We start from the raw sequence: 24,000 nt of genomic DNA, 5'->3' as shown, positions 1-24,000 counted from the left end.
ACAAAAAACAAAAAACGGATAAGATGGGAAAAAATACCGAGAAATAGACAAAATGGTGACAATAAACCAGTGCAGGCCTCGGGGGAAAAAAAATTATAACATTTAAAAAAATTTCAGTAGATAGCACGTTCGGTTTTGGCGCGTCTTCACCCAAAGGGTGGCTCCATTTCGCGCCAAATTTTTCTTCGCAGAGCTGCTTCTTCCTCTGGCTCTCTTCCATGGCGTTGAGCTCTCCCCTCACTGCCGCCTCTCAGATGGCCAGCTTACGGCTTCGTCCTCCCCAGTTCTCCGAGGTTAGAACACTTGTGATGCTTTATTCATTCATGTTTTTCGATCATCTGTCTTGCGCTGATTTAAAATCAATAGACAGCTGATTTTTCTTTCCCTCTTTCATTTTTCGTGCGAAGTGTGACCATGAATTGCCGTATAACTGCCGTCTTGTTCCTTGCTCTTTACATGTGATGAATTGTTGTTGATCTCCGATATTCTCGATCCTTGGGATTCGAACCTTAATTCCATTTGGAAGCACATTTCTTGTTCGAGCTCCAAAGCCGGAATCCTAAATTGATACCACGATAAAGAATCTTTAGTCTTTTAAATACCAAACTTCTGCCAAAGATTTGTTTTCCGGGAAAAAATGCGTTCATATGTGGTATACGGTATTTAAATGTTGAAGATTTTAATTTTTTGAGATCCATGAGTAACATAAAAAACAACAATACAAGTATATTTCCTTTTTATCACCAATTTACTTCTTTGCTTATGATTTTGAGAGACAGTCAAATATATCAAAATGTTACTTCTTTTCAATGTACCCATACTGGCTCCTTTTCACTTACAATTTCGTTGCTATAATGGTCAATTTGAAGGCTACTTAGCGCATGCGTATGTTACAGGATGTAGCTTGGGTTCCTGCTTGGTTTCAGAATCTTAGAGCAGATGGATCTTGTGAATATGTAAAGGAGTCCCAAATTCATTCCAATGAAAAAGTGAAGGTTGAAATTTTATTTTCCCGTTTTCGCTCCCTCTTTAATTTTTGTTTTTTAATTTTTTGGTGGATTTAAATGTAAGCTTTACCCTGGTTTCATAACTTGTTTCCACACAAGTAATCATTATTTTACTTTAACGTTTGTTGCTTCCAATAGTGTTAGTAGCTTTTACTTGAACAAATGAATTCAAATCTCCTTAATTTAACATTGTATCACATTTATCTTGATATGGAAAAATTTGGGATCATTTAGGTTTTGGCAAATAGATTTCTATCAGCATTTCCATGGCATTGGAATAACCCCAAATAAATGCAAAAATCAAAGTTTTTAAACTTTTAGGTACACTTACAAATTTACCTGTGAATATATGTACGCTCTAAACTCTAAGGGTCTAAAATGTAACCCTAAAGCTCAAGAAGAATTGTGTCTTTAATTTAGTTTATGCTGAGATTACTTGTGCTGATTAGCCTGGGTGTCTTTTTTGTCTGAAAATTATCTAGGATCTGCCAATTTCTCAAGAAAATTTTGGTGAGGGTAAAGACATCAATGCACTATCAAGGGAAGAAGGTGGGTACAAGAGCTGTCATTTGTTCTTATCCGGAGAAGATAATTCTCCCGCTAGTCCTGCTTCATCTCCAGGAAATGTAAGTTTTAGTTCTCTTGTTCTTTTATTTTATTCTTTTCTTGGGCACATGCGGTTAAACTACTGATCTTGTGTTGGTGCATTCTTCTGACATTTTTGTCCGTGTATAATCCTCTGATGTCAATACAAACGGGAGTTATCTTATTTATTTCTGTTTTAGTGAAGAATGTTTAAATAAAGGAATTTATCAAATAATTTACTTTCTGTTTATCTTCCTTAAACATTTTTTAACTGATAATAACCCTTCTTTTATTGTTTATTCAGAAGAGTCACCTCATTTTAATTGTATATGAATTATTAACTGATATAATAATAGATATCTGTACATGCATTTGCTACTTGCCTCAATTTGCTGGAAATATCTAAGACTTTACTGTTGGAAGAAAGAAATTACGGGGCTTCTAAACGCAGTCTTTGTAATGTGTCTGATATTCATATTACGATGGAATCTAACGGCACCTACCTTAGGAAGATTATCCTCTTCTTTTAAATCCATTTATCATCTCCCAGCAGATGCTTCTGTGCTCAGTGACCTAAACAAACTTAGTTGGAAAAATTTAAGCTTATGAAAGGAGTTAAAAAGGTCATATTTCCAGTAATTGGAAAATTGATCGTACTGTTATATGTTAAAGTCAAAATTCAACACTAAGGTTTGTTTGATCTGTAAATATTTTGCAGGAACAAGTATTACACTTTAGCCTGCGCCTTTCAGATGTCGATTCACTGTTTTCTCCAACCCAGGGTTTGAGTGCATCAAATAATTTAGCTGCATCAAGTAAAGTTCTGTCAGTGCAACCAGTTAAAAATGCTGTTGATTTTGGACAGAATCTGCATTCCATGATGGATGACCGTGCCTCTGAACAGAATGTTTTTCCTAGTTCCATTCCTGAAACAGTGAAAGTGGATGGTCCAAAATGTCCTGATAACGTTGATTCCGTTAGAAAACAGAAAGAAAAATCCAATGTCACGAGCTTTAAAAATGCTGACATCAGTAATGCAGTTGAACTTTCTATTGCAGCGTCTGAGGCGTTGGTCATACATGAATTAGTAAAGATGAAACCAGTTTCAGAAACATGTCCTGCTGAAGCTGTACTTGAAGTAGCCCTCCGTGTGAAGCAGGCTAGGCTTGAGGATTTGGAAGATGGCTTCGTTTCATCAAACGAGGAATCTGATTGGAGTGATTCTCTTTCTGATTTGAATGATGTTAATATGGAAGATGCTTATGAAGATGTGGGGTTATCTTCTGGCATCTTCCCTGAGGAACATCAGAGTTCAGCAACGTCTCAAGTGAAAGACATCTCTGATGCTGAAAAATATCATGGATGTGTTTATAAAATTAGAGAGCATATATCTCAGTTTGTTAATTTCGATGATAATTTAGCAAAGAAATCATTAGAAGTCGATGCAGAGATTGATATGCAGCCAAAAGATGACCCACCTGTACAGTCTCTATGTTGTGAGAGGGATAAGCATTCTGATAACCCTGGTTTGGGTCATATTTATCATCAATTCTTACAGCATACTTCCAGTGTTTCTGCCCTAAACCAGGTAATTATGCATCTTAGTCTTTGCCTTTCTGGGCCATCATTCACTGAAAAAAAAATCAGATGTTTATTCTTTGAAAGTTCATCGTTATTACATGCCTTGTTTATCCATTGCATTGTACCAGTGACAAGTGAATTTGAAAAAAAAAAAAAAAAAACTAAATGTTAACATGGTAACAAATACAGACTTGTTCTTTCCCACTTGTAGTGGGTATCATCTCTCTGTTTCGCTTAGTAGTATGCACAGAATTATGCCACTAGTTTAGGGTCAACTTTTTTATCGTCTTTAATGTAAATAACTACTGGCCTGATTCTCACTATTCAGGCAGTTGGTCCAGCTGATTCAGCTTCAAACAGACTCCAAAACAATGTCAACTCTTCACTGGTTGGAAATACCAGTAAGTTTTAAGTATTTTTTGACATTATCCTTTGATTTTGCTGTCTCTAGAATTTATGATCATATATTTTCTGTTGTGAAATTTTTCAGAAAACGGGATTTTGGCAAGTTACTTGATTCCAGACAGGTTTAAAAGCCGCTGGTTAGGTGGTTGGACAAGTGAGGTATGTGTTTCTTCTGTTTCATTGATTGTTCCCTTCTATGAGTCTCACCAATTTGGTCTTTTATCATATGAATCCTGTTGAAACAATCCTGGAGAGTTTCGACTTACACCATTGATTCCTCCCCAAGCCTTCTTCCTTCTGAGTGAAAAATAAGTTCTAAAATTTCATATTCCCTTTTGGAATTTATAGTTTTTCCACTATTAATAGCTCGTGCAATGGTGCAATGAAAGCTAACTATTTTAGTGAACGTAAGGTTTTGGCGTGCCACTGTGGCAGATCAATGTTGGATATGTTGACTAAACCAAAAATTCATGTAGCTAAAAGGGAAACAAATTTCCGATGGAAGCATTGATTTGTTATAGTGTGTATTTTATTGTTGATATGAAGGGTCTGAATTTTAGGGAAAAATGGTAACTTCTAGGACTTTGTTCTACGAGGAACTCGCTACTGACTATTTTGGAGAACTATTCCAAGAAAATACTTTTTTTTTTTTGTCTTATAGTGTGTCATAAATCATTATTCACCATCAAATTGCAAGGATGCCAGGCTGTTTAGGATTTCAAGGGATACCAACTTGCCTATTCCGTTGGTCTGAATGCCTGAGTCCTTATTTTGACTATTTCCTAATCAGATGCTCTAGCCTCATGGAAATGCTAGGTTTTCATGTTCATCCCATTCTATGTCTTGCAGGAGGTTAAATTGTAATAATGATGGGTGGCAATTTGTATCATCATTTTCTTTCATTTATTAACAGTCTGCTCAATTGGTTGTTTTTAACTTGATGTACACTATCACTGTACTTTATACTGAAATATATGCTTTTAGACTATGGGTTAGTTCTTCAATATTTTAAAATTTCTAATGTGTCTCTAGCACATGCATATGCTAATATGGATTTAGCATCTTGATACTGTTATTATTCTTGATGGCTTTTGTTTTGTCTTTCACCTACTTGGAAGGAATTGGATTCATCCCCATGCAACCAGAAAAATGCAGAACGTAATTCTAAGTTTTTCATCAGAGAGACAAGCTTTCTTTCAGAATCTGCTGGTGATGTTCCGGATGAGAATTCTTGTGTGCAAAAACATGACTTTAAGCGTGGAATTGGTTCTCAGTCAAGCATACCTTATGAAACCTTACACAAAGCTGATGAGGGCATATTGCATTCTCAAAATGTGGCCCAATGCTCTAATCTGTCACTGGATGACCCTCTTTGTTCAGTTGTTCCATGTAGCATTCCTTCAGAACTGATCACTTCCAAACCTCAGAGTCAGGATATTGATAATGATGTAAATGTCCCCGCCATTCCTGAACTTGAAGTTGACAATTTTCAGAGGATCTCAGATCATAATGTGGCATCAGAAAATAGAGATGACCAAATAATGTCTCCACCAGACGGAGAAGATATTCCAGCCACTATCAGAAACATGATTCAACAAACGCCTCAGATGTTGACTAGTGTTGCTCAAACTTGTCGGAAACAGTTGAGGCCTCTTAAGACTTATAGCATGATTATCCCTAACCAATCTCTTTTCCGAAAATGCAACCAGGCACTACTTCCAACTAATCAGAGGAATGGTATTGCTGCCCTCTCAGATAAAAGGAGTTCGAAGGGTCTCTTGGCATCCAATTTCCCAGACGGAAGCAAAACGATGCAAAATCATGATATCTTTGATAATCACAAGTCAAATACAGAAATGAGATATGGGAAGAGAATCGATGATTTAAAAGAAGCAGATAAGAGTGGCATTCCAGCGGAATCATCTGAAGAGAGGGCAACAACTCCAATTCTAAATGATAGGATAGAACAACCCTTGCTGGGTCCAGAGATTGTTGGGAATGATATCGATGTGGAGAAACATAGAAACAAGCACGTACCTCCGAAATCTTTCGTTCAGCATCAACAGAACAACATTAACAAGTTACAAGCTGACTGTAATGAATTTCATGATGGACATGTCGGAGTTAAAAAGCAAGTACGTTTTTCAGGGGAAGAGGAGCGGCTTCATCTGAAAAGGACTCTCTCGAAGTTTGAATCTTCGTATAATAAAAGTAAACTCTGTTTTGTATTGACTGTGTGACTTATCTTTGTGTTCTACAAAATGGGTGTATGAGATTACTTGATTTTGCGCTCCAATAATGTAGGTTCGTCTGTCAGAGCAAAAAGAAGAAAAGCTTTCAAGTCATTGACAAATTTTGTGCCTCATGTGAAACATTCTCTAACAAATTATTGCAGAAAGGTAAGGACGAAATATATATTTCTAGGCACAGAATTCCTTCTCACTGGATTATCTAGCCAGAAGGAAAGAGACATGGAAGCACTTATAAGAAATTCTGGTGGGGTTGTTCTTTCTGACATTCCCTCTCCTCCAATTTCGAGGAGAAAGAGAAGTTCTACATCCTCTCGCCAACAACTTCCTGTTATGCTTTGCATGAGAAAGGTTTGTTTTCAATCATCAATTAATGTTTTGTCTATCTTCGTTAATATTTTAATAGCTCCACAATTATCAAAGATTATTCCCAAATTCTCCTGTAGGTCCTGTAGGACTAGACGTAATTTGGTGTCTTGTTCTGAAATTTCAGAGAATTTCCAACAAAATGTAGAATCGTCTGCTGTCCATAGTAAAAAGTCTTTCCTTGACATCCTGTGTTTACAACAGCTTTATGTCTGAGCTCCCATGTTATGTCGTTTTATTGTAGTTTTTAGTTGTGATCTTGTAATGTCGTTTTGATACTTTTTTTTTTGGGGGCTCTTTTGATCTTGTAATGTTTTCAGCTTTCCCTTGCATCACACCCAATGAAACAGGCATGAAATCATAGATATGGACAAGAAGAAAACTATTTTAAGAGGACCTAAGAAGCAATAGTAAAGAGTTATAATTATTGCTTTTTCGCCTCCTCTACTATATAATGTTGTCCCTTTTACTTGTCTCAGCTACAAACTGCCAAATTCTTGTATGGATGTGCCGTTGGAGCCTTAATACTTAAAGTTGATTGGCTAACTGATTGTATTGCTGCTGGAACTATTGTAGAGCCTAAGAAGTAAGTTATGTTTTCCCCTAGTTCTGCTTCTGAAATCTGCGAACTATTGTCTGTTTTTCCCACTTTCGTGTTTTTTTTTTTTGGGGGCTAGTGTTGGGGGATATTGATTACTAAACCTCATTGTAAATCTATATTCATTGTTAGCCTTGACGGCTTAGATTCTGATTTTTGTGACTTCAATATTCCTAATACCGGAAGATTCTCACATTTGTAAATCTTGATGGAACTGAAATAGAATTTGAAGAATGGCAGTCCTTTCCATCCATTATCAAGTTTGGCATTTCTTCCCAATTTAAGATGTGAGGCAAGCTTTCAATGTAGGAATAATATAAATTTGTCCTGAAGTGACAGAAATAATGTAACTCCCATAAGAATTTTAAATTTTCCATGGACAACAGAGGATTCACAGACCCAACTGCAGCTCCTGGTGGACAACAAAACTCCAACACCACCTTATTGTATAGAATGTGATTGATATTTTCTGATTTTTAGGGTTAAAACTCCCAGAATGAAATTGTGGTTTAAATGGATTAACAGTTCTTTCATGCAACATGTGCTGAGTTATCTTTTCCTTTTCGGTGGATTTTTCCCCAATGCTTGACAAGTCGACAAAATTCTCCCAGTCAGCGTACACATTTGATCTGAATCTCCTATCTTAATGATCACATCCAGTTAATTGCTTTTAATTTACCTGCGTTAGGTACATGATTCTTCCTAACCGGAATGACATGAAGTTGACCATAACAAGAAGGCTAGTTCGTCATAATAACCTAAAGCCGATTTTTGAGGGAGTAGGGTTCATGCTACATGGCAAGCATAATTTCTGCACCAAATTGACGAGTATTATCAAGGTAATGGTCTCTCTTTTTTTTTCCTTTTCAATCCATGGCCTTAGAGTTGGAGAGCTGAATAACTTGACGGCATCGCTATTTTTGCCTTGGCAGTCTTTTCCTTCTCTTTTTTTTTGTGTGTGTTGAACTCAACTATATGCTCTTTGATTGTTTTTTTTAGTAATCTTGTTATTTTACTATTCCTTTTCTAAAATATGTGTCATGTCCAGCGCCTCCGCATGGAGAAGGGATTCTAGCTAAATCCAATATGAAACCATAAAATCAAATTTCGGTTTCTTTCTGCTATCATTCCACCTGGTGTAGGGCGCTTAATGATAACTGATGTCCGATTGATGCCTCTGAAATCATAATAAATTCCTTGAATTACTCTAGTTGCTGAGACACACAGTTATTGCTTTACCAATAGCATCATGTCCGTCTTCTGCCTGGCTAGTTTTATAACTTGCGACTACGAGTTATCCTCACACCACTATATTTTGTTGCATGTTAAGATGCCACCATGGCCATCTTCTAGTTAGCTAGCTATACAAAAATGTCCATCCTTTACTTTCTTGCATATTAATTAATGCCTTCTCTTTTTTCTTTTAAAAAAAAAAAAGTAAAGAATTCTTTTGCTGCCCAGCATGGAGGCGGACAGGTATTCAAAACCCTTCAGTGGTTAGTTAGGAGCATTGATGAAGGAAGGATTTCTGCGGGAGCTATTATTGCCGAAGATAAACCTTCTATATCTCGTCACTTGAAATCATGTGCCTTGGAGAAGGGGATTCCTATTGTGGTAAGAAATTAAGAATGTAATTTAGTTTTTATGCTCTCTTCAATACTGACTCGGAATTATATGGTTTTCAGTACCCGACTGGAGTGATGTTGTGTGAGAGATTAGAGGAGAAAGTGATCACTCTTGTATCATAAATAAATGGTCAAGAATAATGAAAAATTGTCACCACTTTGTAATGAACGTCTTTAACTTCCCCATTAGTGGCCTTTGCATTAATGTTGACCATGGATTTTTGATCTTATGGTGATTAACTGTTTATTTCTTCCATTCACCTTTTACAAAGACCACTCCTCTCACCTTGACCCGCACCTAACGAGCACTCATTGGAGGATCTTCTTTGGAATTCTAATTTGGAAACTTTGGGATAATAGGAATAGGACCATTTTTTGTAATGAACCTTCAACCCCTGATTCTATTATTTACTCATCTCAAAGCTTAACCCAGTACGTCATTAAGGCAGAAGAGCAACTTAATCCTATCAACCCTACTGCCTAGTTGACCTTGTCTTTTGTAAATATTTGCTTATTAATACATTTTCCCCTTTACTCAAAAAAAAAAAAAAAAAAAGACCACTCCTCTCACTTGGTCTCTATATACAAATGGATAGATCAATTGACACTCGCAAAAAATTGAACATTTTTATACTTCTCACTATTTTATCGTTGGTGATAATTTTCATTGTTCCTGTAATTGAATTAGATTTGATCTAGCATGCTAAGTTTTTTTTATTGAAAAAATGAATCACTATAAGTAATCAAATAATTGGTAGTATCCAGCCAAAAAGAAAAAGCTGATAGTTAAAAGAAGTTCATGATCCATTATTTTTCTGTTATCAGTACCAATATGATATATATGTAGATTTTTGCAAACAAGGGCTTAGTCACAAGACTCACGACATTTAATCTTAGCGGGGATTTAGTGAAAACTCATCCTCTACAGATTTGTTGTTGCTTCAGTGTCAAGTGATTCCTCCCCTTCTACCCATCCCCCTCTCTCTATGCATGTGAAAAGGACTCTCGAAGTTTGGATACTTGTATACTTGTATGCATACATGCATGTGAGCCTAACTTGATTTCCTTTGCAGCCTTTAAGTTGGATCATTAAGAGCTTATATTCTGGGGAGCTACTTCCTTTCACAGAAGAAAATCGTCCATCTCTATTTCCAATAACTAATGTCCTAGAAGTTCCAGATTCTGTGGACATGAGTGAAGAAATATAATATTGTTTCTGCAGCAGCAATTTACTAGGTAGCATTTTTTACCTAATGATGACTATGTTAAACCATGGTTTGGTCCATACAAACTTTACATTTTACTATATGCTTTCCTGTTTTTTTTGTTTTTTTGTTTTTAATTGTGACAGGATCGTCAGATATGAAATTAGTGGTGATTGTTGAGTACACTTCAAAGTGGTTGCTTTAGTTGACATATCCATCAGCAGGTGTTACATCCAAGTGGAAAGGGCCATAGCCCTTAAGCACCCAACTCGGCTCAAATCTGAATTAGCTGGAATCCAATGTGGTTCCAAATACCAAATGCTGTCACCCGGAAGAGGGAAAGAGAAGGTGCATCCAAGGAGGACCTCATCCTTTACAAGTCACACTGAAGCCTTATCCTTTCTCTTCACATTTTTATCCATATCAGTGGTATTTACCCTGTGTTGTTCTTTTCAAGGGTCCAACACTAATCTATGGAAGGGATCTGCTTCAAGTTCTTAAACTTCTAAAGGATTTGCTCTCCCTTTCCTGAAAGCTCTGGATTCACAAGCTAAAAGAGTTCTGATCTATTAATTCTGAGCAACAAGCAACCCTGGCAATTTCATCAATCCGAACCAACTGGGTATAAGTCCAAAAACTTCCTGCATCGAAATATGGAATTGGACCTACATAGTAATCTTTAACAATTCCATCTACCCCTTTAATTGGCTCAAAGTACTTTTGGTGGCAATGTAGCCGTCCAACTACCTTATCACGTTGATTTGATGACTATAAGCTTCTTAATATCATTCTTGCAGTAAAAACTTGGAGAGTCAATGGATAGCACAGATTCAGGCCCAAAAAAAAAGGAAAATGGATAGCACAGATGGATTCTCAGTCCAGTGATGGGTTGATCCTACTATTTTGGCCTTCTCATCAGCCTTTTTCTATGGTTAGTGAAGAGAATTAGAGAAACGGTATTGATTTTTTTTTTTTCCAGCTTGAGTTTTATTTCTTTGAGGAGCATCATGAATTAAAAATATTATATGGCATCAAATCAACATGTGCAGATATCTTTCAACTTGTTCAAGAAGAGCTGAGGTCCTGAGGATCATATCATATTACATTAGAAAGAGGTGCTTCTTATTCAATGTTCATTATTGTCGTAGCTATTTTATTTTGATAACTTTTTCATAAGTCATTATAATGTTGATGACAGTTGTGAAGAAGAAAGATTCATAGGATATTGGAAGTCTGATGATAATGGATAATTTTATTTTAAGAAAAGGAAAATGAATATAGACCGACAGACACGCACACACATAATGCGCTTGAAAAGAAAAAGGTATTTGTCGGCCACCAAATCATGTATTCATGGAATCCATCATTTCAAGCATCCAATGCATTAAAATATGATGCCCATTTTGCAAATATTTTTCATGTCAAACGTGATAGATAATCTATCACCTGGATGAATAAAAGATATGGCACGCATTCTTTTTTGATATGATTTATCTAAACTTCTTTATTGATATGTTGGATGTAAAGTTGGCATAAAAATGGAAAGAATCCACTAACTAATTTAGAAGGTTGTCGAGTCACGCAACCAAAATTTGGCAGAATCTAATAGGCTGTGTCTGGTTTACTATTTAAAGCCCAATAATTTGTTGGGAAAAATGACACAACGGGGCCAAATAAAATGACTCTTCGTTCAGTGCTCCCACATTTTGAAATATCAATATTACATTTTATGAAAAATTTTCAATAACAAATTAGTATCAATTTTTTGCATGTTACTCAATTGTTATTTATTATTAGTAAACACTAACAAATATGAAATAATTCCTCCGAAAGTTGTTCATAAATCTCAAGTAAGAAATTTCTAATTTTGCTTATGAAATACAATTTTGCATATGAAATTTCTGACTATTCTTATAAGATTTTCAACATGTAAGTGAGTAGGGAAATCTTGGCCATTTTTTTTTTTGGGGGGGGGTGGGAAGGGACTGAAGTCCTGAGTTGATATTTTCAAAAAGAATTTTAGAGCACGAAATTGCAATTATTCGTCTTATTTATTGGCCAGAAAGTGTGATTTTCCCTGTTGTTATCCAAATCTGTCTATTTAAGGCTTGTTTTAAATGGTAGTGTGAACATTTGAAAATAACTTGTTAGTCATAATTTACCAAATACGATATAAACATGTTATAAGTGTTTTTTCTTTTTTGATTCACGTGTAAAGGGACTTAAAATAAACATATCCAAAAGAGCCTCTAATATATGGAGCCATCTATTCAACCAATGGGAGAGTGAAGAACGTTGACCGAAAACGAACATTGTGAGAAGCGTGGCTCTCCGTATTAACTATCAGCTGTCAATGAATCCAACCGCCCTGAATGACCACTCTGTCTCCTGATTCAAATATGACGTATCCAGCTAATTTTGCAATGTGAAATTCATACACAATTTACAAGCGAGTTAAATTAATTTTTTATATTTTAAAGTAATTTAAATAACTTCTTTAATCTTTTTAAATCAGTTAATTAAATCTTATATTAAAGACTGAAGGTAGTATTTTTTTTTAAAAGAATGTTGGAGCATGAAATTGCAATTCTTTTGGTGTAAATTCAGAGTCTCTCCAAGTTCAAACCAAAAAGATTAAAATTAAAGCCATCCCAACATGTAGACTTCCTGATATTTTGATATTTTGAGGAATTAGATTCCCTCCACTACCCTTCTTATCCTCTTTCCCTCCACTACCCTTCTTTTCTCTTTATAATCATTGGATCAAAACTCTAATAGTCCAGATTTAATATTTTATAACATTTTATAAAAATAAATATTATGATAAAAAATAGATAAATAAATTTAAACTGTTAAATCTAATATGAACAGCTCATAACTATAGACTATTATTATAGAGCAAATTTTTTATAATTTTTTTTATTACAATTGTGAACTGTTTAGACCATATTTTAACAGTTTAAATTTATTTATTTATTTTTTAATAACATTATTTTTATAAGATGTTAAATCTGGATCATTGGAATTTTGATTCAATGGCTGTGAAGAGAAAAGACAGGTAGTGGAGGGAAAGAGCATGGAAAGGGTAGTGCAGAGAATCCAAATATGATATTTTGAACATGTATTCTCCTCTTTATAAGTGAAACCAATTAACATCTCAATCAATAACTTGTTGACAGAGCATGAAATTGCAATTATTTGTGTCAAGTGTGATTTTCCCTTCTCAGTTGTTGATCCAAATCTGTCCATCTAATATCAAGAGGCATTAAATTCAACCAATGGAGCGTGAAGAATGTTACCAAAAACGAAAATGTTACCAAAAATCTCAATAAATCCAAGCTCCCCCAGTGACCACTCTCTCTTGTGATTCAAATTTTACGTGCCTAGCTAATGGCTAAACAGATAATATGTACTCTTCCTTCCGCAGTATAAATCGATTTTAAAAGAAGTTACCTTTAATAGTTTATAATGCAATTTTGTTTTAAAAATATTTTTTTGAGAAGCAATTTTAATTTCACTATTAATTCCCACAAAGTCCTTAGATGAATATACAACCAATATCCTAAGTTATTTTTTTAATAGCACTCAATAGCCTAAAGTAATTTTTGAAGCGACTTTACCCTTAAAATATTAAAGGTAATTAAAGATTAAGGTTGAAAATATAAAAGATAAGTACCAGAAATATTTAAGATAATTACTAAAATATTAGAAAGATTTTACTTAGTACTAAAAATAACTGAAGATTAGGGTTTTCATTAACAAGAAGATTGTGGTTGAAAATTACTGGGAAAATTAAAAACTAATTACTGAAAATATTCTACATGGGTACTAAAAATACCAAAAATAAATACCTTAAATATCAACAATAGTGATATACGTAGTAGTATATATTTATTACAAATAAATAATTTAAGTAATATTTTTAATATCATCAAATTAATTATATAATTTTTATATTAAGAATAAAAGAAAGATGGTACACTCTCCTTCCCTTTTTATAAGAAATAACATTTTTGTCTTGTCTTCTAAATTTTCAAATCTTATAAAATTACCTAAATGCCCTTCTTTTTTTTTTAATTTATTGCCACATCGATGCTCTTAACCAGTTTTTGACAGCCCAACTCATGTGATCAATTGCCAGAGCTTGGCTATTTTTTTTTAGCTATTGACTATATTTGTTTTTAAAACTTTGATAATTATTTTTATTTAGTTACTGATTATTCTAATATTGCGATTGTTTACTTTTATTTTTTAAAATTTGGTCACTATCTTTATTTAGCTATTGACTACTCTAGTTTTGTTATTGATTATTTTTATTTTAAAAATTCAAAAATTGCATTAAGTATTAGTTGTTTAATTATTCTTGTCTAGTCAATAGTTATATAAAAGTAGTTATCGAAAATTTTAAAATAAAAATAATCAATAATAAAACTAAAATAATTAATAGTTATATGAAAGCAGTCACTTGAAAGAAAAAAAGATAATTCTAATATTTTAAAATTTTAAAATAATATAAAAAATCTGATTTGATATTTTAAAATTCATCCATTATCCTATACTCATTTGTACGGTATTTTACCCCCCCCCCCCCCTCTTTTTTCCCCAAGAATTCATTACATGCTGTCATGCGGATCAAGAAAAGCCAAAATATCCTTCCTGTCGGCACGTGTGCCTAACGAAACGTTGTCTGCTTCTTATTGTGGGTAGCGCTGCGCAGAGTCCGCGGCTGCGTGCATGGCGTGCTCACCGACACGTCGTCCAAAGCCAGCCGGCGACATCTATCTTTTTTTTGTTTTTGGAAAAATAATTTTTAAAAAAGTTAAAAATTATAAAATTCTAAGTCAGGTTTAGTAACAATATTTGACAATATTGAATTTATAAATAACATTTTGTTCACATTCTTTATTTAACATTTAGTAATTTCTAACTTTTTTTATCATTTTTCTTTTGTTTTTTTAATTTCATGAATCTCTCCCTTTATTTTCTTTTTGGAATTTCACAGTTACTGCTGAGTTAAAAAATGGAGCGCCCAAATTTAATATTTTAAAAAAGAAATGTTGACTTTCTTTCTCTATTTATGTATTATGATAGTTCTTCAGTGCTAAATATAAAATTTATTTTGTAACATAATATACAATATAAAATAAATCTTATATTTAAAATTGAAAGAGTAATAATTTTTGAAAATATTAAATATAAATCATCTTTTTTTTAATCCAATAGTAAAGATGGGATTATGATGAGAAAAAAAAAATGAGGGATTTTGAGACGATCTCCTTCTCTCCCTCCCATTCTCGATACTTCATGGGGTTCTATTTATGGCAAAAAAGATGTTAAAAGCTTACACTCTTACTTATTGCTAAATATAAGAAAAATATATGACACTATTTTTGGTATAAAAGTTAGCTGGGAGTTTAATTTAATTATCAATATAATATATCAATCCCTTTTATTTTTCAAATTTATAATACTTTTTTTTCATTAAATATCCTTATTAATTGTAAAGGGTTTCTAGCAAGAAATAATTCAAATATACATGATTAAAAAAAGTAATTTAGAAAATTTAATGTATATTTGCTATAAACAATCAACTTAACTAATTTTTTTAAATTTTTTTAAATTAGTTATCTAACTCTTATACTCCTCCAATTCTTAATATAAGACTCATTTAACTAATTTGATTAGATTAAGGAAGTTAGGTAAGTTAGTTAATTATAAGAAATGTGATATATTTTTCCTAAAACACTATAATCATCTTTTTTAATACTCGCTCTCCCTCTTCTACTTGATTATGGTTGAGAGAATATCCATAAAGGTAATTTAGAGAAAATTGATAAATATGAGAAATAGGTCTTATATTTAGGACCAAAACCAATTTAATAATTAGGTCCTATATTAAGGACTAGAGGAGTATTAAAGAGCAAAATTAGTAATTAATTTGTTTCAATTTGATTGTCTGTCGGCCTTACTCTTCAATAATTTTAACAAACTCCTAGCATGCTTTTGTTTCATAAACGGCACTTTATCATGGTCATTAGTTTAAGTAAAAAGTAAAATTGGAAAGTCACACATTTTAATACAAATTTAAAGATGTTAACTATCCCTTCTTACCACATATTTTGTTGGAGAGAAATCGAAACAAGAGGAGGCCCCGCTAAATTCAATTTTACAAAAAACAAATAAGTGAGGCTGTAAAAATTTAATAAAGAGATTATATTAGACAGAATAGTAAAAACATAATTAAAAAATTGTAACCTTTTTGTTTTAAAAAAATCGAACTCTTTAGAATCGCAGCTCCCCTCCTCTCACCCCCCCAAAACTAAACTGATTCTAAGAATTGTAACTGAAATGTAAATAAGGGTTATCTCATTAAACTTGGTGTTTATTTTTTTTAATCAATGCTATTAATTTGAAAATTCAACTTTTTTTCAGACTAAAATACACAAAACTTACCTAAATTTTAAGTCAGTTGCATATTGTCTTCCTAATCTTAAAAATTTAAATTAAAAATCCTGATATTTCATGTTTTGACTATCATCAACTCTCTTGCCATTAAAATTATCATGTTCATGGTTTTTGTCATGTCATATTTTTTTTATTATTTACCACTTTATTTAAAGAAATAATATTTCGTATTTGACATGTAATTTTATATATTTTTTATGCTTAAAATAAATACTCAAAAATAGAAAATACTGTAAAAACCTTGAAAATATTTATTTAAATATGTATTTGTTAAATAAAAGTCTAGAAAATGCTTAAAATTACATATCAAATGCCACATATTATTATTTAAATGAAATGGTACGTAATAAAAAAATATAAAAATTGTGACACGTCAAATACTATTAACTCTTACGGAAATTTTAACAGTATGGGAGTTGATAGCTAAAACATGATATATCAAGATTGTTAATTTAAATTTTTAAAGATTAGGGAGTTGATGTGTAACTGATCCAAAATTAAGGGTGTTTTGCCTACTTTAGTCTCTTTTTATTAAAAAATCCAACTCTTTTTATAGACTTTAAACAGAAGTTTTTTCAAAACGAATGCATTATATTTACAAATCAAAGAGTACAACATCAATATCAGCATTTACTTTCAGACTCACATGTAACTTACTGGGAGCTGACGGTGAATCTTTTGTCTTTTGGTGAACATGTGTGACAAATATAATTTTTTTTTCTTTTTGTTAAAGTAACAAATATAATATTTTTTCTGATCTTTAATCCAAGAGCTAAATAATTGATTTGAAGATATTAAAAAAAATATTCACATGAATTGGAACTACTTTTTTTTGTAGGAAATCATTTCAATCAATAAAAATATTTTTACAAAATTATAAATAAAAAAATAAATGAATTAAAATATATTTATAATCAAATCCAATATCAAATTAGCTTTTAATTTATATGAAGGATCCAAGGAGGTATTATAATATAGTTCCAAGGTTAATAAATAATCTGGAAGGGAAGTAAAGGACAACATTATAAGATCTTTGAGACAAGGCAAATCTTAATTCTGAACCTGCTCCCACAGTCCCACCTAATCAATAAAAAATCTCCTAAACGGTCTAGCAGCGCATTGATTATCACTAAACTCATAATAATAATAGTAATAATAATTAGTAAAAATCTAATCATAGGGTTGGCCCAAAAAAAAAAAAAAAGAAAAGCTAATCACAGGATACGATTTTTAGTCCAAAAAAAAAAAACAAATCATCGGATGGGGGTGTCTTATTTTTCTTTTGGATAAAACGCATAGGGTTAATTTTAAGGAACTGTCTGATCATAGAATAGGATTCATGAAAAAGATCGCATCACTTCCTCCATATGAATTATTTATGGGAAGCAGTTAATTATCATTTATTATTAATTTTATACTTCATCCAACCTTAAACATAGAAGTTACATACCTCGCTAGGCTATTAAAAATTAGTTAAGCTAATTATTAATAATAAATATATGTTGATTTTTTTAAAGTTAAATGTGCGTCCAACATCTGATATTATTTTTTTAATTACATGCATCACTATAATTTTTAGGGTACTGGATGCACACACAAAAAAAGCGTTAAATGTACTATAAAAAGATCAGAGTGTTAGATGTACATGAGAAAAAAAATCGGAGTACTAAATGCACCTTTAAAAAAAATACTCTTTTAATAATTAACTCATTAGTAGAAATCCCTTTTAGTGTATAAAATAAAGGAAATTCCTTTAATACAAACAATCAATAGAAATAATTTTTTTTAAAAAGGTAAAGATGAATTCAGCATATCATGATCTTATTTTTTATATTAATTTAGTATTATGATCTTTTTTTATGATACATCTAGCATCCTAGTCTTGTTTTTCTATACATCCACTACCCTAATATTATTTTTTATTACATTTAGCATCTTAATTTTTAGAATACCAGATATATTAAAACTAAGATTAGGGTGCTAGAAAAAACTAATATTAGAGTGTTGAATTTACCACAAAAAGAATCAAGATGATAATGGATAAGCACATCCAATTTTAAAATTTTCAATCGATAATTTTAAATAAAAAAATTATTTTTAAAAAATTTAAAAATTAAGCGATTACTTTTGTTTTGGATTCTCTACCCATCATAAAAAATGTTTAAAAAACAAAAGTATAAAAAAAAATTAAATGTGGATTGTCAATATTAAATCTAAAAGATTCAAAGTTAATAGCACCAAAACTAATTTATTTTCAGTTATATATAAATGACTTCTATTTTGAAGACTTTTTAGTGATCATTTGCTTTAACTAATAAATTTTTTAGACAATTATTTTTAACAAAAAATTTATATTGTTATTTTTGCCAACATATTTTGCGGTGATTAAATATGTTGATTTCCGTTTTAAGAAAAAAATCATTTGCAAGTAGATACAAGTCATATACAAGTGTGACATCATACCGCCATGTAGGCCAAATGAAAGGATCTTATCGTCCTTCTCTGCATGCGCTCAACGTGTTCAATAAACTTTGCTTCCACCTACGACTTTTCCGCTATAAGATAGGGCTTCTTCTTCTCCGAAAATTTGCAGAACCAGTGTGTATCTTCTCTTACTTGTTCCTTTTCCTTCTGCTCTCTCCAATGGCTCCAACACCTGCGACTACCCACTTCTCAAATCCCCAGTCCCATAATCGTGATCATAGAGAAGACATTGAAGTAGAGGAAGAGCTTAGCCAGGAGCTTAAAGATCTGATTCTCTCTCTTCCCAGAGAGAAAGGCTGGAGAACTCGTTATCTCTATTTCTTCCAAGGATTCTGGTGCCAGCCTGCTGAGATTCAAGCCATAACCTTCCTTCAGAATCACTTCCAAGCCAAAGATTCCGATGTTGTTGTTGCTACAATCCCTAAATCTGGCACCACTTGGTTGAAAGGTCTGACTTTCGCCATTGTTAATCGCAAGAGCCTTTCGCCTTCTTCGAAGGACCACCCTCTGCTTCATTCAAATCCTCATCACCTTGTTCCTTTCTTTGAGTATACTGTCTATGGAAGCCGTGACCTTGAAGCTCCTGATCTCTCAAGCTTGCCTGATCCAAGGCTCTTTGGGACCCATCTACCGTTCGACGCAATGCCTAGCTCGATCAAAACCTCTGATTGTAAGATAATCTACATCTGCAGAAACCCTTTTGACACTTTTGTCTCTTCCTGGATTTTTGTGAACAAAATCAAGCCAGGGTCTGTCCCTTCATTGACTCTAGATGAGGCCTTTGATTTGTACTGTAAAGGGATTATTGGGTTTGGTCCATCTTGGGATCACATGCTGAAGTACTGGAATGAAAGCAGGGAGAGACCTAACAAGGTTTTGTTCTTGAAGTATGAGGATCTGAAGGAAAACACAACTGATCAGCTGAAGAGAATTTCAGAGTTCTTGGGCTGCCCTTTTAGCTTGGAGGAGGAAGAAAGAGGTGAGATTGATAGCATCATCAAGTTGTGCAGCTTTGAGAAGATGAAGGAATTGCAGGTAAACAAATCTGGAACTTTTGCTAGGAACTTTGAAAACAAGCATCTGTTTAGGAAGGCTGAAATTGGAGACTGGGTAAATCACTTTTCACCTTCAATGGTGGAGAGATTATCCAAAGTCATTGATGAAAAGTTTGCTGGGTCTGGTCTGTCATTTAAAGTTTCATCATAATTCTGAGTCATATATAAAGTGCTTCATCTTCTATTAGCTCATTGCAGATGCAATAAATTTCTTCTGTGTTTGAGAGTGCTCTTCTTTAGAAAATAAATTTCTTAATTTCATTATAGAATGTGTGTGTATATACATATTTATGTAACCAAATGCATGTTGTCAGTCTCAAATAATGAGCTAATCGAAGTTAGTTAATGGTGTTAATAGGTTTCTGCATCATCTGAGAGTATATAGTGAGTGTGTTTGATCTGTAAACAGTGAAAAAGTTGTGAACGGTTTGAGAAGTCGTCGGACATGTACAGAAAACTTCGAAAGGTTATGCATGTCAGATAAAAAATAATAATAATAAAAAGGAAAATAATTGTGAAAAGTTAAGGGTTATTTCAAATTTATCTTTCTCTGTTGTAATGTGTGGCCAATATAATTCAGAGGTAATGCTAAGAGCAAGAGCAAGAGGTCTGAATTGTCCCCACACAGCTGCACGTGGGTTGCAGAAAACCTTATTCATTTGCCATCAGAAAAAGGCTGGATGGGATGTGTCCCTTAAAGCTGTGATAGTGAAAGCTTTTAAGCTTAGGCCATTTCCATATCCATGTAAATAAGAACGACTTAAGAGGAAAAATCAGCTTAATTAAGATTTTTATGGGTTCATAATCACATCTATGATTTTATTATAAGTTGATTTTTTTTAAAAAAAAACATTTGGTATTATGAATTAATCTAGAATAAAATTGCTTTCGATTTACAAAAATATCAAGGTAGACTAATATTTAATATCAACAATATAAAATATTAAAGCTATAAATAAAACTTTACTGTTTATAAGTTATGATGTTCTTGAGAATCAAGGAAGACTAATTTTTTTTAGGCTAATATCATTCTTGATTCTTATAATTTAATCAAATTTTAGTTTTGATCATTATAATTTCAAATTATAGCTTTTCATCTCTATAGTTTTTATCTATTTCACTCAAAACATTAGTCCTTAGAATTTTGTAAGGGCATGGATTTGAGTTTTTTTTTTTTTGGTCAAAGGGCATGGATTTGAGTTTAACAATGTTAATGTTAACGCCTTTCAATATAACCAGCAAAACCAAAACTAATCAAGAGTATAAAAACCAGGCAACATAAGTGCGTAGTAGACTAACTGACAAAATCGATTTATAGTGGAAAAATCAATTTTCTATAATAAAATTTGATTTTCAATATTTGAAGTAATACTATATTTTTCTCACTTTTAAATATGATTTCATCAATTTGAGGATTTAATTATTTTTAGTGGGTGTAGCTTTTTTTTAGCTACGTGCATCACGCCATCGCATATCTGTATCGATGTGTAGATAATGACTTTGGTATTGGAGACTTTTGCACATGATTGGGAATATGTCATTGATTGTTAAAGAAGAGTTGTGCTTACTAAAAATAATCAAACCAAATCCTTTTGAGAAAATTTTTTTTCCAAAGGGAGACTTTTCGCCCATTTTTCATAACTTTTTTTATTGGAATTTTTTTCTGATTAAAATCTAATAGTACTCGATTATAATATGATAGTACCAAATGTAATATAATAGTATAAAACAGTGCTAAAAGAGTGGGGCAAATCAACATAAAATTTATAACAAACTGCAATATTCATAAACTATATAAATAATGAAACTTATTTTTAAAACTTCGTATAATGCATGGGATAATGACAACTTTAGTTGTAAGGGTTGTAAGATTTTCACTGAAAATTCCAAGTGCCAATACCAAATAGGAATATTCCATATTTGGATGATGACACCAGTTAGAGCCTAATAGACCTCATGCCAAGAGAGTTGCAGAATATTGATCCCAAAATAAGAGAAAGAAATGGCAACATCAATACGAAATAGTGACACTAGTGTCTACTATATTTGCCAAAATATGAACCATCCACTTTGCATCACAAAAGCATTTTATCTGATTTATGATAAGTGGTCCATGTCTTTGTTGGCTATCACAATCCATCATTTTAAAGTGGGAGAATGACCCACAGTTTTTGAAGAAATAAAAAAAATTAATCTCTCACAATTTAAACCTCTTTAATTTGCAAATAAAAATGCCAAAAAAATTTTTAGGTACTAAAAATCATGCTTATCTCATAAGATACTATTACTTGCTTTTTAATTATATTTTTTTTTTAAATTTATCCAAACACTCTATTTTGACGAATTATTAGCTTCCTCCAATCTTTATTAGAAGCTTCAATTAGCTAATTTGTGTTTAACAAAAAAATATTAAAAGCAATTGAGAGGTAAGAAATATGGTTGATAAAATAGATCACACCCCTTATAAAATTTAAAGCTTAGAAATAGGACTGAAGGGAGTATACTTTTATTTTACTCAATGTTAATCCAAATACACCGGTAGGTTGAAGCATATGGATGCTGCTTATGAAAAACATGGTTGATGGTTTCAATTGATTGTAATAAAAATAATATGGGTATTTGGTTGAATATAATATCTCAAGTGATTCAATCAAATATATATATAGGTGTTTGAATGAACATTGTAACATGTGTAATGAAAGATGTTCTTATAGGGAAAATGAGAGAATTATCAAGAAGTCCTAAGAAAAAAATTTAATTACTATAAAGTTTCAATGATAAGTGACTAGTCTGAACATGTTGTTATTTCCTACTTTAGAACTTATCATTACTTGCTCTTTATTTGTTGATAAATTTTAGGGTAATTAAATCCTTTTTTAAGACTTAATTGTGATTTCCTCAAAACAAAAAAAAAGCATTTAAGATGACAATAGAAGCGGGTTCCCAGTCAAGCAACCCATTTGTATCCACAAGCAGTTTATGTGATTAATGGTATTTGGGACACCTTCTTGCTTGTGGCTCCCACAGGCTCTTGTCTTGTCTCGCTGCATTAGTGTACCAAACAAGAAAAGAAGAATTACTTTGAAATATCAAGGAAAAATATTATAATTACTAAAAAAAATTCTAATAATACATTTGAGCAGTCTGAATCTGTTGTCATTTTTTATATTAAAATTTGTTATTGAAAGTTGTTCTATAAAAATTTTTAGTGATTATATTCTTTCTTAAAAACTTATGGTAATTCTCTTTAAAAGAAAAAGAAAAAGAAAGTCCTTTAACTCCTGCAGCTCTCTTGTTTTCTTGCTCCATCCCCATGTCAATCTCTCCCGCGACACCATGGCATTAAAGAGGTATTTGAGTAAAAATTAAATTATGGTTTTAAAAGGGATTTTATCGCATATGAAATATGTATGTGTGAAAAGTTTTGTCTCAATCTGTAAAAAAACACTTTTTAAAAAATGTTTTTAAGTGAACCAAACACTCTCTAAGTTACATTCAATTCACATGTTTGATTAAGAATTTTGGATATATGAACTGAATTAGATTCCATATTTTCTATTCTCCTACTGAGTCTGAAAAAAAGTTGTTTTCAGTTAAAAAATTAGATGAAGATGCATCCAGTATTTTGAAAAACAAGAAGTTAGGATCAATATTTGATTTTCTTTATAAAAGAAATAAAAATTAAATCAACACAAGTAAGATTTACATTTCTCAAAAATCATATGTTTATAATGCTGAAAAATTAGGATAACGATATGCGCAAGTTGTTTTCAGATATATGATGAAAAATGTGAAGACATTCTCATCATCTTCACCTTTTTTTATTATACATCTCAATATCATTGAATAGAAATGATTTTAACGTCTTAGTCTAGTGTTTTTTTTTGGAGGTGGTTAATGGTTTTGGTAAGAACCATTTTGCAAAAGTTCCTTTCTTTGTTTTTTTTTTTTTAAATACTCCTCCGGTTTTTAATATAAGACCGATTTAATTAATTTGATTAGATTAAAAAAGTTAGGTAAGTTAGTTAATTATAATAAATATGACATGTTTTTCCTAAAACACTATAATAATCTTTCTTAATATCCTCTCTCCCTCACTTACTTGATTATAGTTGAGAGAGTATCCATAGAGGTAATTTAAAAAAAAATGATAAATATGAAAAATAAGTCTTATATTTAAGACTAAAATTAACTTAACAATTAGATCTTATATCAACGACTGGAGAAGTAACACGTATGAGCTGTTAGTTTTGTCTGGGTCATTTTTCTTATTATTTATTGTTTTTTTCCCCAGAAACCTCGGAGAGTACTAAGCCATTAATGAAAGAAAATTAGAAACTAAACCCTAAGAAAGCCCTTCTTGAATCTTGATGAT

At 32.1% G+C, this 24,000-nt stretch overlaps 2 protein-coding genes across 2 annotated transcripts; both read left to right on the top strand.

Moving 5' to 3' along the window:
- The first annotated feature begins 218 nt into the window (after positions 1-218).
- LOC114739730 (uncharacterized) lies at positions 219-10,729 on the top strand. The gene is made up of 14 exons (XM_028927805.1): positions 219-293; positions 1,490-1,633; positions 2,311-3,180; positions 3,502-3,574; positions 3,664-3,737; positions 4,697-5,789; positions 5,883-6,178; positions 6,673-6,779; positions 7,480-7,630; positions 8,253-8,405; positions 9,490-9,652; positions 9,768-9,969; positions 10,079-10,293; positions 10,419-10,729. The coding sequence occupies exons 1-11, from the start codon at positions 219-221 to the stop codon at positions 9,622-9,624; spliced, it is 3,171 nt and encodes a 1,056-aa protein (XP_028783638.1). The 3' UTR covers positions 9,625-9,652; positions 9,768-9,969; positions 10,079-10,293; positions 10,419-10,729.
- Positions 10,730-18,697: 7,968 nt separating this feature from the next.
- LOC114739737 (cytosolic sulfotransferase 15-like) lies at positions 18,698-19,980 on the top strand. Its single transcript, XM_028927817.1, has one exon. The coding sequence runs from the start codon at positions 18,730-18,732 to the stop codon at positions 19,774-19,776; it is 1,047 nt and encodes a 348-aa protein (XP_028783650.1). The 5' UTR covers positions 18,698-18,729; the 3' UTR covers positions 19,777-19,980.
- Positions 19,981-24,000: the final 4,020 nt, after the last annotated feature.

This window comes from Neltuma alba, unplaced genomic scaffold (assembly GCF_004799145.2).
Source record: "Neltuma alba isolate B1F8T4 unplaced genomic scaffold, ASM479914v2 tig00002893_pilon, whole genome shotgun sequence".
Taxonomy (NCBI): domain Eukaryota; kingdom Viridiplantae; phylum Streptophyta; class Magnoliopsida; order Fabales; family Fabaceae; genus Neltuma; species Neltuma alba.
The sequence above is the reverse complement of the archived record's forward strand: the minus strand, read 5'-3'. Positions and strand labels throughout refer to the sequence as shown.

Excerpts from the sequence above, each read along its gene's own strand:
- LOC114739737 (XM_028927817.1), top strand. The coding sequence starts at position 18,730 with ATGGCTCCAACACCTGCGACTACCCACTTCTCAAATCCCCAGTCCCAT.
- LOC114739730 (XM_028927805.1), top strand. The coding sequence starts at position 219 with ATGGCGTTGAGCTCTCCCCTCACTGCCGCCTCTCAGATGGCCAGCTTA. Across the intron at positions 1,634-2,310 it reads CTGCTTCATCTCCAGGAAAT|GAACAAGTATTACACTTTAG; the intron begins GTAAGTTTTAGT and ends AATATTTTGCAG. Across the intron at positions 3,181-3,501 it reads GTGTTTCTGCCCTAAACCAG|GCAGTTGGTCCAGCTGATTC; the intron begins GTAATTATGCAT and ends CTCACTATTCAG.